The following is a 16,485-nucleotide window of genomic DNA, read 5'->3' as shown; positions in this document are numbered from 1 at the left end:
CCCTTAACCTCCTTAGGATTGGGTGTTCTCAATCACAATTCACATTTTTGTGTTATAATTGTTGTTGTATGCTAGAGTTGGTCTGAAATCTGTGTATACTATGTATGCATATATTTTGTTTTAATGTTGTTGATGATGTTATGCCATTGATTGATGTTAGAAGATTTTGACCTTAATTGTATTAATGGTGATTTAGAGATGATGAGCATGATTAAATTGTTGTAATATGATGTTGTGTAAAAGTTATGTGTCGACCTGTACGAGTCATGTGTCGACACATAACTTCCAGAATGTTTGTTTTGTAGTGTTCGAGGATTTTGGCCATAATTTTTTATCAGTATATCCAAATGATATGCCGTTTGAAGGGTTAGAAAGCAAAAACTCAGATCTATAACATGGTAGTGATAGTTAGGAATGATTGAACTATTATTAGGTGTGTACTGTTGTGGTTCTCACGATGATGTTATGAACTGTTTGGCGAAATGTTGAGTTCCTGTTGTTGATAAATTGATGTGGTAAGTTGCTAACCTAATTGTAGGTTGTTTTGATTGTTGTGTTTTGATGAAAATGGGGGTTGTGATGTGTGGTTTCGTGAAACTATCCTGTTTATGTTTTCCAGGAAATTATGCGGTTCGATGTGCTACCATTTGTGTTGTTGCAATTGCTGTGATAATATTGATGTGATTATGAGATGGATTGTTATAATAATAATGATAACATGTTGAGTTGATATGTGAAGTTTCAATGTGAAACTATAATGTTGATGTTGTACATGAAGTTATGTGGTTGATGTGATACCGTTTGTGTTGTTGAGTTATCGTGAAGATACATACATTCATTCATGCATCGTGAGTTGTTGTTGTTGTTGTGAAAGAGGCGATTACATGTTTTGATGTTGGTGACCGGTAATTGTCCCAAACTTGATGTTGAGACTTGGAGCTTGGTGTGGGGCTCATGGGTTTCAGTATATTAGAACCTGATTCATAATTGGAACCAATGTGAAATAGGCGATTACAGGTTTCGATGTTGGTGACCGGTAATTGTCCCAAGCTTGATGTTGAGGCTTGGAGTTCGGTGTGGGGATCATGGGTTCGCAGTTGATTGGAGTCCGGTTCATGATAAGAACCATTGTTAAAGTCGGTACCACATGCATATGAGTCTATTGATGTCGTTGAGAGTCACATTTTCATATTGATTGTGTATTGTTGGGAAGTGGGTGAAATTTGAATACATGTGTTGCGTTTTATAATGGATTATGTTTGAACTGTATTGTATTTAATCTACTCTGATTGTTTATGCATCATTTATTATTTGAAATGAATTCTCACCCCTTCTGTTTGAATGTTACCTTTACATGGACATCATGCAGATACTCAAGAGTAGCATTGCTGAAGTAAGTGGAAGCCAACTCTTGGAGTTTCTTATTAATTTAGCATTTTCTTTAGTAGCATCTTGCTCTGACTATATAACATCGGGTTGAGAACGCTTGCCTTAATTTTAGGACATGTTTATGTTGAAGTCATAAGACTAATTTTGTTATTGTGCATTCTTAAACATGTTGAGTGGATTGATTACACCTCTATTATTCGTTGTTGAAGTTGGAGTTTGAGACCAAATATCATTACTTACCTTATCTTCCATAATTGTTGATGATATTTCCGCTGCGATGATACTTAAAATGGAAGTGAGCATGCGATAAAAAGTTTAATATGAATTGATGTAATCTGTGTTACGGAACGAGATGTGTTTATGATACGTGTACCTATGTAATTTCACCTGAGTTGCACACTATTTTTCGTTAAATTACATTCACCAAATTTTCTTTTATAAAGCAATTCATATATCACATGCTAGAAATGTCTACAAAGCAAGTCAGTCTTGTTTCTACATAACACCTCTGCATCATTCTTGTTTACATATTCATGCAGTCATCAATAACAACTTCCACAATAACACTGATGAGAGCAATTATTTCCACTACTATAGTCACCCAACTATTTTAACTTCTATATAAAACAGAACTTGTCATTTAAAACTGAAGACGAGATAACTTTCCTTCATACAAGAATGAAGGGTCAGCTTTCTTATGAGACACAGTTTCTCCTAAGCTGCAAAAGATGCAGTAAAGGACATAAAATATCCATCCTGTGAAAACCTCTTGGAACCTGCGCATGCCAAAGAAAAACTTAGAGTTGAGTAATAACAATACTGTAATCAAATTTAGAATAACAAGATTAGGCATGTTTTTATCTACCTCGACGATGAAACAAGCCCAGCTTGTGCTCGAACGGTTTTCTAAAATCCCTCTCAAGATGGTAATGTCCAGTCTTCGGATCACCTGAGCAATCTCCAAGAAAAGTCCGTGATCATTGCATGCCATCTGTAAGAAAATGTTGAGCAGTTCAATAAATACGATTCTTGCATGTTATTAGTTTTGAAAAAAATATGAGAGCCAAGTAGTCTAAGGGAAAACCAAGAGTTGGAATGCTCTCCGGTATTAAGAGATCCATTATGTAGAGAAAGACTCATAGAACATAATAATCTTTCTTTCTCTGGAATGGACCGTCTTGTACCGGAGAGAATCTCAATTCAAAAACCTGAATACCTCTATGAGCATGTGCCCTGAGGATTCGAGATCTTCTATGACTATGGGCCATGACTGTTCACTTTCTAAGTCAAATGCACAGCTTCTTCCTGGATAGCTGCCATTTGTTTTCTTCCTTTTCCTTTCAGGTACCTGTAAATCCTAAGTCAAATATAAATGAAACGGAGTTATTCATTTTCTCTGTATGGCTATGTTTGGATGGATAGATCAGAGCGGAGCAAAATGTAACATGATTGAATGGAGTAGTGAAGAGACATGTTGTTGAAAACAAAATCTTGGATCCTAGTTTAGAAACTTTCCTAAGCAAGGAGATATGAAACTTAGTGAGCCTTACCTCACGATCAACAAATCGTTTCAGTTTCTCGGCGTGGCTAGTTACCATTCTTAAGTACATCATGTGCTTTACGGTTCGTTCCAAAAGGTTGTCAATGCTACACTGTATATCATAATTCCAAAGTTAAACAATTTAGAAACTACAAAAGGGAAACCAAACACATAGTTTTGGTAATGAAATGTAAGCTCTTACCCTTCCACCATCCGGGATGAGTTCCCTCAACTCCTTCATCCTGTCCATGATCAATTGTCTATCTCTTGGCCTTGAATTTTTCTTGTTGCCTACTTTTGCTCTTTTCTTGCTCACACTAGAGAGCTTTGGTCGACTAATAGGAACCACATGATTATTAACCGGTTCCCGTGGTGCCTCATCAACCAATAAACTTGAATTTCCATCGAAAGATGACGCAAATATGTCTTTCGCATTGGTTGTAACCGCAGGCATAAGACCACTTCCAACATCTGAGTTTTTCACAAAGGCAGTTCTTTCTACAGATGTGATTTTCGGCTGAATGGAGCCAGTAAACTCTGACGGCATTGTTATATGAGACCTAAAACTGTTGGATCTACACGAGGTATCATCGGAGGCACTGTATAAATCGCCAACAACAGCATCCAAAAGATATTCTGGTTCGAGTCCTTCATGAAGCTCAAAACTCGTGATATGATCATGCTCCTTTTTATTGGATATTAAAGTCGAGCTACTGAATGTATCCTCGTCCAAGATATTTCGATACGCAACAGACCCAACTGCTTTGTGGAATGCAGACACTGAGGGGACAGAAGAGAAGTCATTGAAATTCTTAACGTTAACATGACCAGTCAAATTATTATCAGAATAAGAACTTAATCCATAAGATGTCTCTCCGAACTTTTCTTCATTGCCTACAAATTGAGACCAGGGCCATATCTCTTCTACCAGATGATTTGGCTTTGTCTCCACATAACTGATATGTGTTAGATCAGTTGACGCCTCGAATGATGAGGAAAACATCTGATTTTCATTGGCTCTTTTGAGAGATTTTAGCTGAGTTTCTCTGGAGAACAAATACTCATCCTGAGAAAATCTGGCCGATTCGTTCATATTGAGAGAAGTACTAGCTGCAGAAGATTCATCGATGCTATCCATCAAATAATTTGATAGATCTGAGAATGACCAATCTTGAGAATCAATTCCATAGTTCAAAGCTGTGGTATTAGCTTCCATAGAATGAATGAAATGAAATTTCTCTTTGATATTTGCAACAAATTCTCGGTCTTCAGCAACCTAAATTTTTATGTAATATGATCAAACAAACAAACAAATTAGAAAACCAAATTTTGCACATAGACCTAAAAATAAGAAACAGATAAAGATTTACTCACTCCTTTAAATGAACCGAACTGCAAAACCCCTTGTGGAAGAACTGGAACCAGCACAATAGTCTGAAAAGTTCAAATCACCAACTTAGCATTTGCTTCAACCGGCTTTGTTAATTGCTGAAATATTAGTATTACACAAGAATTTTTTACCTTGATGCCAGAAGCAAACTGAAGAAGCCACTCGTCGGGACACTGGAGGAAACAATGCAGTTTTTTAGTATATTTCAAAGCAGGATGGTAAATCAAATTCACATCAATGTGGATGTTGAATGTGTAGAATCTCACCTCAGGAAGCAAACTAGTGTCAAATTTACCGGTGAAAATATCCTCGCTGGAAACCCAACAATGTTCCTTGGCAAGAGCTGATTTACCAACAACCCTGAAAGAAGGATAACCGGGAAAAATGGTTGAGTTTGCATCATCATTATAGATCCATAATACCAACAATAATTTGCAACACCAAATTCTGATATGAACTATAAAGCATAGGCTGTTACCCTTCTCCCAAACTGTATTTACGATGAGACATTTCGATCATGAGAAGTCGAACTGAATAATCACCTACATCATCAGTTCCTTCAGTCCTTGAAGAATATACATCTTCTACGGATTCGAAATTGATGTCCCCCCACATACTCCCCAAAGGCTCATTACTTTTCTGGTAACCACTTTCCCAGTTCAATGTCCTAAAACAAATAGACTTGTGTTATACAAGCTAAATAATAAGCTAATATATCATATCTGAACCATATGTGATTTAAGATTCAAGTTATATATCAAATGATTGAAGCGAAGCGGTCGACTAATTCAAAGTTGACCGAAAAACAACTATCTACGGTTCACATCATAGGAGCATAAGATCAGAAGCAATTCAACGGCGAAAGAGCTTACATTGGAGAAAGGTGGTTAAGCTTCCAAAAGACAGCATACTGCCATGGCATAGTATCACAAAAGTCCTTCAACAGTTCTGTTATTGAAGAAGCTTCCATCTTCTACTTTTGCAGAACTTCACTTTTTTGTAAAATAAACAACAAACACAAAACACAACAACCAACAACAATTTTCAAGCACACAACCACAACAAACCTAGCTTCCTCGGTATGAGCCTCTACCAGCTTGTTTAATTCTCAAACCAACTCTCTTTTTTAACATTGGCCCTATTGTACTAATCAGCAACAAAATTACCATAACTTGGTTCATCCAACAAAAAACTATGACAAAGTAAATATGTAGAGCCGTTCTGTCAAAATCAATTATCACCACAAATGCTCACAATTCCCATTCTTGCAGCCAAAATTCAAGAAAGTAATTTCACAAACTTGGCACAAAGCTATAGTTTCTGCCACAAAGTAGGTCAATATAGAAGAACAGCACTTCCTGCAAAAATTAATCAAAGAACTTTTGTTAAAAACTCATGAAAATAAGTCAACTTGAGAAGATCTTGATGATAATTCAATTCTAATTATTAGCTTAATTTTCATTTTATTCATGACCAAACAAAGAAACTTGAGCAACAATTGACAATAATTTTTTTTGCTTGCTTACCACTATAACTGTTGACTATATTATTTTCAAAAATTTCACCATATACAAATTCATCAAACTCCATGAGAATTTAGCCTCTGAGATTATATTTATATTTTTATGTATGATTCAAATCCAAACAAGGACTAAAAAAGGAGAAAAAAGAAACAAAGACTAGCACTGTGTTTTAGAGAAAGAAAGAAAATCTAGAAAACAAACTCAAACTTTGATTTTGCAATATTGTTTAGGGTAGTGAGCACATACATGCTTTTTGTTTATATAAAGAAAAGATAGAAACAATGAGTTGAGTGGAGTTGTGGTCACTCACACAACGGATTTGAAAATGAAATAAAGCTGGATTTCATAAAAATGGGTGGAGAGGTGGGACCTTCAGACAGTGATAGAGGCTGATTGTTTATGATTATACTGTTCTATAGAGCGCGTGGGAAAAGGAATCTGCACTAGAAATAACATTGTTCTGAGACAAGAAAAATAACATTAAACTCAGACAAGTTCTGTTCTTGTTCAATTGTCTATAGAAAAATTAAAAATGGTACTCCCTCCATGATATAATGAGCATTATATTATATTAAAGGAATATGTCAGCTCAAGCCTATGATGAGTTTCAGTAAGTGTTATCCTATATTAGCAAAACCCTTATAACTACCTGTTAAAGATAATTAGAATAACTATAAGTCTATAACCATCCTAATACTCTTTGTTATGTCTCAGTCAAATTTGGTTTGGTGACACAAATTAGTAGAAGGGCTATATATATATATATGATAACAATCACAATTGTATAATTACATCTTAAAAGAGTTATACATTTGATGAAATATGATTTAAGAATATAGATAAAATTATACTAGAGGTCTTTTAAATTATTTTTTTAACAGGTTGATTTTTTAAGTTTTTTATAACAATTTAGTTTATTAGGATGATTTCTACATCATTTTTCTCACATTTTAAATATTTAAAAATTGTGACTATTGTATTTCTGATTGCACTTCATCATTTTCATACCACTCAATAATTACATCCACAATTAGTATATTTACTTTGTTAAAAAAATGATAATGATGCACACATTTGATAACTTAAAGAACCAAGTTGTTATAAAAAACTTAAAGGACCAACTTGTTATGCAAAAGTAACTTAAAGGACCTCTGATGTAATTTTGCAAAAATATATTTATAAATGAGGTAATCTATACGTTATAAGTGTTTTATAAAGTTGTGTTAGGTATAATCATAGTTCTAAGATGTTATCAAAATCAAATTCAAGATCTGTTGGGTCACCTACTATTAGGTTTTCGCTATCTGACTACGTATAATTTATATCTACACATCAAACCCAATAATATTGGACGTTGGGATGAGTTTAAGAGTGACACATCGAACAATATATGGTATCAACATATATTTATAAGTGAGGACAATCATCTCTAGAAGATGAAAATGAGAGAATCATATGAACTTCTAGAATATGTGGTGTAATTTCTCAATTGTGTGTTGCTCTTTATCCAATGTGGATGCTTCTCATGATGATCCAACAATGGTACCACAGTCGATGGTTCAATTAATGGACCGACTCCTTGTATAAAAAATCATCCGAACAATGTGGAGGTCATGCGACGTGTTCCATTGTAGTGTCCGCAATGGCGATACAAGTGTATGTGGATGAAAGAGTTTTCGCTTGACGAGTAGCATAATGGATGAGCTCAAACTTGAGGGGGATATTGTTGTGTATATGTGTGAGTTGGAAGTCTCATATTGTTTATAAAAGTGGAGATTTAGAACTCTATAAGTGAGATAACTCATACACATATCATCTTAAGGTTTTGGATGAATATGTGATATTTTTCTTACTTGTGTGTTGCTTTTGACCCAATGTGAATCCTCATCATGATGATCCAACAATGAGTTAGAGTCGATCCAAATTCTAACATTACAAAATCAATATAATAGAAATTCTAGTGAAAATTCTGAGAGAATCATGAGAAATATTCTAAATTTCAACATGGTATTGGGCGAGCCACACAATGACATAATGACACTTCCAACACGTAGAATTTTCATCACTAGCTCGATTGATGACCCTTACTTCTTACTTTTAGCACACCTTATTTTCTATCAACTCTAAGAAAATCATTTCTAAAAATTATTTACTTTGGTGTCAATAGGTTGAACTTGTTATCAAAAAACTCGGAAATTTGTTACAATCGTAAAATTTGAAGCTAATCAGAGTTCGAAGTATTATAGTAACAAGACCACCTCCTTGTCGAATGGTTTCAATCCCCAATGTCCAAAGTAAATTTTCTCACATCATACGTATTTTAAACAACATGTAAACGTAAACATTTTCCAACTTCACTCCGAATTAAAAAACATGGGACTTGGAAATCACTTATTTTTTTAGTTCCTTCTCAAAATTGATTCCATTGGTGACTCAAATCCTACTCCAGAAAACAAGGAAAAATTACTATCTTTGGGATCTAATGATATCCAATTCAAGAAATTTGGTGAACTCTTTAGAGAAAGGGGTTGTAGATCCAGCAAATGTCAAGTCTTCTAGAAGTATGGACATAATGCTTCAGTTTTATTTCATCGTTTTAAAAAGAATTATGCACCATCACATCCCCTTGCTTAAAGTCCTTAAAAACTCTTACACCTATAACTCAATTTCCTATGATGTCTTTATTGAGTGGCACAATCAGATTAGGAGTCAGGAGGATGGATTTATTGAAGACGTCACAATCGGAATGAATAATTGATTGATAAGTAAAAAAGATATCACAATTGACTATGAAAGTTCGATCGATATGTCGAATGTTTAGCGCCACGGAAAACTGATAAGCTAGAAGTGAGGTTCTAAGAACTAAAGAGAATAAACTCTAATTATTTACTCTATTAAAATCTATTTTTATTTCATGAGAGAAAATTAGAATTTATAGAGTTTTTGCAGGAATGCTTTCTGGTATAAGTTCTAAACAACAAATCAAAAATTTTGTTCAATCATGTATTTGAAGAATTCTTTAAATTTTATAAAGATCTATAAAAAACAAGAATTAAAGAAAGAAATAAAAATGGATCCTTCATCAAAATATTAAAAGAGTCTACAGGACAAGAGACATAAAATTGATTCCTAAAAGATCAAAAAGAGAAAAGATTCTTTAAGTGTTTAGGCAAGTCATCTATTAGAAAATAAATATGGAAAACTCTGGTTATTTTTTTGAAGAACCGCTAAACTATTGGATTAATTCATTCGTTTTATTTTTCATTGAATGTGGGTTCAAGTTTTGTTTTCAACAAGAAGAAGAGGCTTTTGAACCTAAAGGGGAGGTATAAAAAGTATTTTTGCTCAAAGTCGTTATTTAGGCCAAAAAAATAGAAGAGTCTGAAATTCTCGCCTCTTAATCGATTAAACCTAAGTGTCAATAGATTAGAATCTCTTGAGATTAAAATAAAAAACCTTCTAATCGATTAAAATAGTGATATAATTGATTAGAACTTAAAAATAAACAATAATTTTCAATATCCATTCAGAAGTTGATTATGATTAATGATCTAATCAATTAGATGACGACTATAAATAGGTAAACCAATATTTGTTTCTCATCCACCTCTCATATCTTCATCTAATTTATATATTCTTCTTTGTTTTATTGCTTTTGCTATTTTCTTTTTATTGTTTCATCATCATTAGCAATCGACACTTAAAAAAATTCGTACATAAGCAAGCTCTTCATCTCAAATTTATGAGTCTAACAATTTATTATCTAAAAATCAAGTAAAATATTTCAATATTAACTTTATCAATCGTCCTCGTCCTCTTCTCTAACTGAAGTCATTCTTAAACCCACATTTGCAAGCATTTAAGATAACAACATAATGCTTCAAAGAATGAGTGCTAGTTTCTTCCCGACTGATTGGTGATGATAATGATGGCACCAATCAGTAGTTATATTTTTGTTTCACTCTTATTTTATTGTAATTGTTTTCTTTAGTTTTAGTTCTTATCTTTAGTTTTGTAACCCATGTTATGAATATATGAATGTTGTCCTCTCGGCCATCTATTTGTTCAAATGTGACATATATGGTCTATATGATGTTTATCTGACCTATCTATCTATCTATTTATCAATTTTATTCTTGTTCGTTCCTGCATTTTGATAACGAAAAATAGGGAGTAATATATTCTCAGAGGAGTAGAGTATACTCTCTTTATCTATGAGGGAAGTAAACTACTCCATTGTGTTCATCTGTTGTTTTTTAATTATTTTATCACCTCCCTGAGAGATGTGTTATCATCATCTAAAAGAGAAAGAATATGGTTCTATGTGTTTTGCGGGTTAAAGATTTCTATGGTTTTGATGATGACAACTAAATAAGACACAGTTAATCATAAGCACAATCAAACAATAAGCTATCAAAAAGCACAGTTGATCAAGTTCCAATATTGAAAGAAAAACAAGAAACTCAATTTCAAAGTTCAACACCGAAAAGACTTGAAGATGTGAAAGCTCGCATGATCCCGCGCTTAAGTGTTTTAGTCTTTCTGACCAATTATATGTAAAATGTGCAAGAATATGTCTCTAAGTACCAATGCAATGCACACACGCTCTAAAACATATTTAATCTCTTAAACTATTTTTCATTTCTTCTAAAAACCATTTTTCGCAAATGCTTAATTGATTAAGAAGCAATTCTTACAAATTAGGAAGGCTAAACTTGTTGTATTATCGATTAGAGATTTCTTCTAATCAGTTAAAGAAGGAGTTCACCTCCTAATCGATTAAGAAGACAATTAATCGATTAAGGAGAAAAACTAAATTAAGGTTTCTTTTTGTGACTTAATCAAACCGATTAGCTTATCGTTTCTAATTGAAAGTGAGAGGTCAGACCCATGCATTGTTGCCTTTTGTGATAATTTTTTTTCCTATATAAAGAAGTGTTGTGCTCACTTCTAAAGCAAATTTTTTCTAAACTATCTACTCTTCTATCTCACTCATTCTCCTTCAAAAACAATTTTATTTACTACACACTAGTCCTGAGAGAGTGAAAAACGGATCTCAAGAGTTGTGCAATTCTATTGTTGTGTTGAATTTGTTTATTTAAGAGCTTAGTTTTCTTGTGCGTTTACAATTGACTTGGAGGTTGCAAGTTAAACCTATAAAAAGTTTGGTGTAAAAAAGGTTGTTGGGTTGAATCTGCATAAAAGCTTCAGTTGTTGATAGTAAAAATCGCAAGAGAAAACTATTGGAAACTAAAGTATAACCCGTGGTATAAAGTCAAATCAGTATAATCTCTAGTGTGACCTCGCTAAGTACATCTCTTTTATTTTTTTGTCTTTTACTTTTCCTATACCTAAATTTCTATTTCTAACCAATTTCTAAAAATCAATTAACTCAAAATCAATCTTTTACAAATAAAATTTAAAATTCAAATATCACAATTCACTTCTATTTTATATTTAAAATCATTTGCTCAACAACCTTGAGTTGTACACCACTTTTTAACAATTCATATTTATTTACTAAAAGATTTAAAACATAAATAGGTTAATCGTCTATGTAAGTTAACACATTTTTTATTTTCGTATATTTTTTTCTTAAAATAAATTGTGGATGTTAAATTTTTTTTATAATCGTCCATAACGTTAAAATATGCAAGAAAGTTATTTTTATCTACAAATTTTCTTGTAATTTTTAATATTAGAGACGGATATCAAAAATATTTAACATTCAAAAATTATTTTAAATAATTTTTTTTACGAAAATAAAAAAATCTTTAAGTTACATGGACATTTACCTACTTAAACTACAACAATTCTTCTCTATTTCAGTTTTCTAACTACAAATTCTTCTCTGTTTCATTTTTTTACCTATTTAAACTACAACAATTCTTCTCTTTTTCAGTTTTCTTACTACAACCATTCTTCTCTATTTCAGTTTTCTTACCCCACTTTTCAAACAATGCATAATTAAAAAAAAGTTTTTAATTGAAGTGCACTGAAAAAGATATTAAAAAAAAAAAACAAAGCAACTTACCATATAAAATTGCACCCTCTTCCGATCACCTCTAAAATATAAAATTACTTACATATCTAATAACATTTTTCTACTTAAATACCTATAACTTCTAAAACACAAATTTAAGACACATTCTACTAATAACTCTCTATTATTGTAGTTCTTAGAGTTTGTTTTATATCACATAATATTTATATATATTCCTAGAAAACTAATGTTGATATATGTTATATCACACTATAATTTAAGATTAGCTACCACAAAAAATGGAACACATATGCGGTTTGACTATAACATTTCTCGCCATGTAAATTGGACTAAATTATCTAAAACGATTCCTAGCTAATTTGGAGCTAAAATTAAAAAATAAATAGTAGCGAATTTACCGTTAATTGCTAGTAAAACTTATACGTGTCCAATTCATCGCTATTTCATAAACAAATAAAGTTATTTATATATAATATATATATATATATATATATATATATATATATATATATATATATATAATATATATATATATATATATATATATATATATAGATATATAGATATATATATATATTATATATTATATATATATATATAATCTATATATATATATTATATATATATATCTATTATATATATATAGATCTATATATATATATATATATATCTAACTATATATATATAGAGATTATAGTATATATAATATATATATTATAATATATATATATATATATATATATATCTATCTATATATACTATATTATAGATATCTATATATATATTATATATCTATATATATATATAGATAATTATATAATTATATATATATATTATATATATATAGATATATATATATATATATAAATTTATATATATATATATATATATATATATATCTATATATATGAAATAATATATGAAAAAGTATTATATTATACTATCAAATAAGAATATGAAAAAAATATATTATATCACTTGTGCACTCCACAGTCATATCATATGCCTAGTATTCTATTATATTTGCCTATATAAGACTTAACTGTCATAAAAGTGTTACTTAATATATATGTACATATCAACATTTAAAAATAGTTATCTAAACATTATTGGGTCAATTACATGTTACACTCCAGGTATCGTATACGTAATCAGTGTATCAATATCCGGTTGTTCTAATTGTAAATTATTTTATGATTTGTCATGTTTTATGTTTAAGAATGACATATTATATAAAAATTAAAATTTTAAATTAAAATGAAAATATTAAAATATTCTAAATTTAAAATAGATAATTAATTTCATTAAATAAAACTAAAACTAAAATTAAACCGATATAATAAAAGACTTTTGACCTAAGCATAAATAGAGCTGCCCAATTAAAAAAAAAAGTTGTTTAGAGGTGTTCAAATTTAATCCGATCTAAATAAAAATTATAATTGATTAAAAACTTTAAAATGTAAAAAAAATTAAATATTATTAAATATATTTGGATGTCATTTGGTTTGGATCGAATTTTAGATTTACTTCAAAATCGATCCGCTTATATATATATATATATATATATATATATATATATATATATATATTATATATATATATATATATTAGATATATATATATATATATATATATATATATATATATATAGATTATATATATATATATATATATATTTATTATATATATATACTTATATTATATATATATATATATATAATAATATGATATATATATATATAGTATATATATATATATATAATATATATATTAATATAATTATTTATTTATTATATGATATGTTGTGTTAATTAATTTTGAGTAATATTTATTTTTAAATATTTTTTATTATTTGTTTAATTATTTATTTTTATTATTTTATTTTTTTCAACCACAATTAGTGTTATTTGATAATATTAATTTTAACATTCTATATATTATATATTTTATCAAATATATTATTATTTTAATTTTTATAATAAAATAAATATAATTTGTAGGATATTCAAATGGTGGAGTGATGGGAAATGTATAATTTGCTAGAGAAGTTACAGAATCTTCACCTTCAGTTTTCATGGACGCATAATGGTGCAGTGATGGAAGTTTTGAATGTCACTCTTGATACGAGGGAAGGGATTTTACAAAGTCAATTGTTAGATGATATATTGCAAGCAATGTCAACTCAATTGGGTTTTACTCATTTAATTAAAGGATATGTGGATTTTTTTTTCAAAATAATCCATTTTTTCAAATTTTTTTCGAAAATAACCAATTATTAAAAAAAAAATACTAAAATAATCAAGTTTGGTAGATGATGTGTCAGATGAATTGACGCATCCCCAAATCCTAAAGAGGAGGCGCCAATAGCATTGGCGCATACATTGGACTCCTCATGAGGAGGCGTCAATGCTAGTGGCGTCAACATTGATCCTCGTGAGGATGCGCCAATGCTAGTGGCGCCTTAGTGTGTTTTGGTTGTGTGGGCGCCAATTCATCTGACGCCTGCATGTGATGGTTATGTGGGCGCTAATCCCTTAGGCGCCCACAAGTTTTGTACAATTGATGTTCCGTCTCTATAAATACCACACCTTGGATACAATATTTTTCACTCAAACTCATCTCCTAATACCATAATTTGTCTAGTTCAACCATCAATTTCAATTCTCTCTGTTTCAACAATGTCTGCATACATTCAGAAACAAAATGCTGATGTAATATTTTCTGCCGTTGCGGCTCCGATACAGGTTCGACTTTGGAACACAGATACGTTTGAACGTCTTAATCGGACGTTGTATAGTTGGTTAGAGGGAGAAATTGGAGAGGGTGAACAGATTAGAAGAATACAATGACTTGTGTCCACGTTCAACCAACACGGAGAAGTGCGTGAATGGGTGGATATTAAGACCGACCAAGACGCTCGTAGGATGATGCATTACATGTTCAAAATTGTTTTGATGGTTGTAATTGCATAGTTCTTGTATTATATTTGTTATAATTATCTGTGTTACTGTTTATATAATGGTACTTTCGTCACAGACGTCTAATATGAAATAAATTTAGTTTTTCATATTTTGCAATAGAGGTACATGTAAATTTATCTGGTTGTGCTCGTTCCAACACTAGGACATTTATTACGATTGTGACCTGGTTGATGACATGAACTACATAGTCTAACCATTTTGTTCGCCGTATCCATTTCAGTTCGAATCCGGGTGCTGTTAGGGCGACCCTTTTTCTTCATTCGCATAACTTCGTTGTGCCAGACGATGTCCCCTTGATATTCTGGCCAATAATCCTCTTTTGCCACTACCGAAAAACCTAATTTATAAACATTTGAAAGACTGGTGACTTTGTAAACTTCAGATAGCAAGTAGGATGGATCCCTTAGAACCTTTGAGCATGCTGCAATGACATGGGAGCAGGGGGTACAAAAGGCTTGGAACTTTCCGCAGTCGCACCAACCTCTATCTAGTTCGACTCTGTACTGTCCCATCGACATGCCCTCATTGTGATCCATGGACTCGGCAACACTAAACCAACCTTTAGTTCGGTCAAATACCGTAACCACATATGTGTTTGCTTTGGCGGCTTCATGTCTGATGAATTTCATTGAAGCATCACTAAACAACTGTCCAGATTGCAACACTGAACTCCATTTTGAGCATCTGGTTTCAAACAACGCCCCTAGCCTGAAAGATGTAGCCTGCACCAAAGCGGTTATTGGTAGATTACAAATGCCTTTGAAGACAGAGTTCATTGATGCTACAAGATTTGTTGTCATGTGGCCCTAACGCTGACTGTTGTCGTATGAATATGTATCCCACGATCCTTTAATAGAACCATATATTAGAGGATGTAGATTTGGAAATCTACTAAACATTATTTCGTACTCGGTGGACTACAAGTTCATTCTGGCTTTGTTGGAGAGGTGGAGGCCCGAGACCCACACATTTCACCTTCCGATTGGTGAGTGTACCGTCACACTTGAGGACATGTACATGTTATTGGGTCTCCGTATAGACGGAAAGGCAGTGAATGGTCGAGTTAACCAAGACAACAATATCTGCAATGAATTATTGGGTGCCCCTTTGTTAGACAACGAAACTGAGGGAGACACCTCCGGTCAAGTAAGGGGGCAAGGTATAAATTTAAAATACCTAAAACAATATTATGCCAGTATAGTATTGTCCGACGGTTCAACCGAGTATGAGAAAATAATAAAAGCTCGCTATTATATTATGATTTTATTTGGTAATTTTTTGTTTCCAGAAAGTACAGGTAATTCTGTGAATATAATGTATTTACCTTTATTACGCAACATTAATAAGGTAAACACTTATAGTTGGGGTTCAGTTGTGTTGACCCATCTATATAGTGCAATGTGTAGAACTGCAAAAAAAACTACCTGTACTTTTTTTTCATGTGTGTATTTGTTTCAAGCTTGGGGGTGGTCAAGAATGTCGTCCCTCGCCCCGATAAATGAGCGCCCATTCGTGTTCCCGTTTACGACCAAGTAAGTCTAACACTTTACCATTCACCATTTAGTTAATTATATTTATTATTATAATTAACAGTAAATAATATTTTTCACTTCTTTTTTATCTTAGGTGGTCAGTAAGGGGAATGAACTACAACAGGT

General features: G+C 31.6%; 1 protein-coding gene across 2 annotated transcripts; it reads right to left on the bottom strand.

Annotated features, from left to right (window-relative positions):
- Positions 1 to 1,803: 1,803 nt before the first annotated feature.
- Positions 1,804 to 6,098, bottom strand: LOC127127579 (transcription factor bHLH155). Of its 2 annotated transcripts, none has more exons than XM_051056822.1 (11): positions 5,846 to 6,098; positions 5,192 to 5,677; positions 4,798 to 4,986; positions 4,586 to 4,679; positions 4,451 to 4,492; positions 4,304 to 4,363; positions 3,132 to 4,205; positions 2,940 to 3,041; positions 2,606 to 2,746; positions 2,255 to 2,380; positions 1,804 to 2,165 (listed from the first exon to the last, which is right to left on the bottom strand). In XM_051056822.1, exons 2-11 carry the CDS (start codon positions 5,287 to 5,289, stop codon positions 2,085 to 2,087), a joined length of 2,007 nt encoding a protein of 668 aa, XP_050912779.1. In that variant the 5' UTR covers positions 5,290 to 5,677; positions 5,846 to 6,098; the 3' UTR covers positions 1,804 to 2,084. The 2 variants fall into 2 exon arrangements, with proteins under 2 accessions (XP_050912779.1, XP_050912780.1); XM_051056823.1 differs by having other exon boundaries at positions 2,606 to 2,737.
- Between the last annotated feature and the right edge of the window lie 10,387 nt (positions 6,099 to 16,485).

The sequence above is a fragment of the Lathyrus oleraceus genome, chromosome 3 (assembly GCF_024323335.1).
Source record: "Lathyrus oleraceus cultivar Zhongwan6 chromosome 3, CAAS_Psat_ZW6_1.0, whole genome shotgun sequence".
Classification (NCBI taxonomy): Eukaryota; Viridiplantae; Streptophyta; class Magnoliopsida; order Fabales; family Fabaceae; genus Lathyrus; species Lathyrus oleraceus.
Note: the sequence above shows the minus strand (reverse complement) of the source record. Positions and strands in the feature narration are given on the sequence as shown.

What these genes read in the sequence shown, in the direction of transcription:
- LOC127127579 (XM_051056822.1), bottom strand. Translation starts at nt 5,289, where the DNA reads ATGGAAGCTTCTTCAATAACAGAACTGTTGAAGGACTTTTGTGATACT. An exon ending in AAATACAGTTTGGGAGAAGG is followed by an intron (nt 4,680 to 4,797) that starts GTAACAGCCTAT and finishes TCCTTCTTTCAG; the next exon opens with GGTTGTTGGTAAATCAGCTC. An exon ending in CAGGGCACATGCTCATAGAG is followed by an intron (nt 2,381 to 2,605) that starts GTATTCAGGTTT and finishes ATTTTCTTACAG; the next exon opens with ATGGCATGCAATGATCACGG.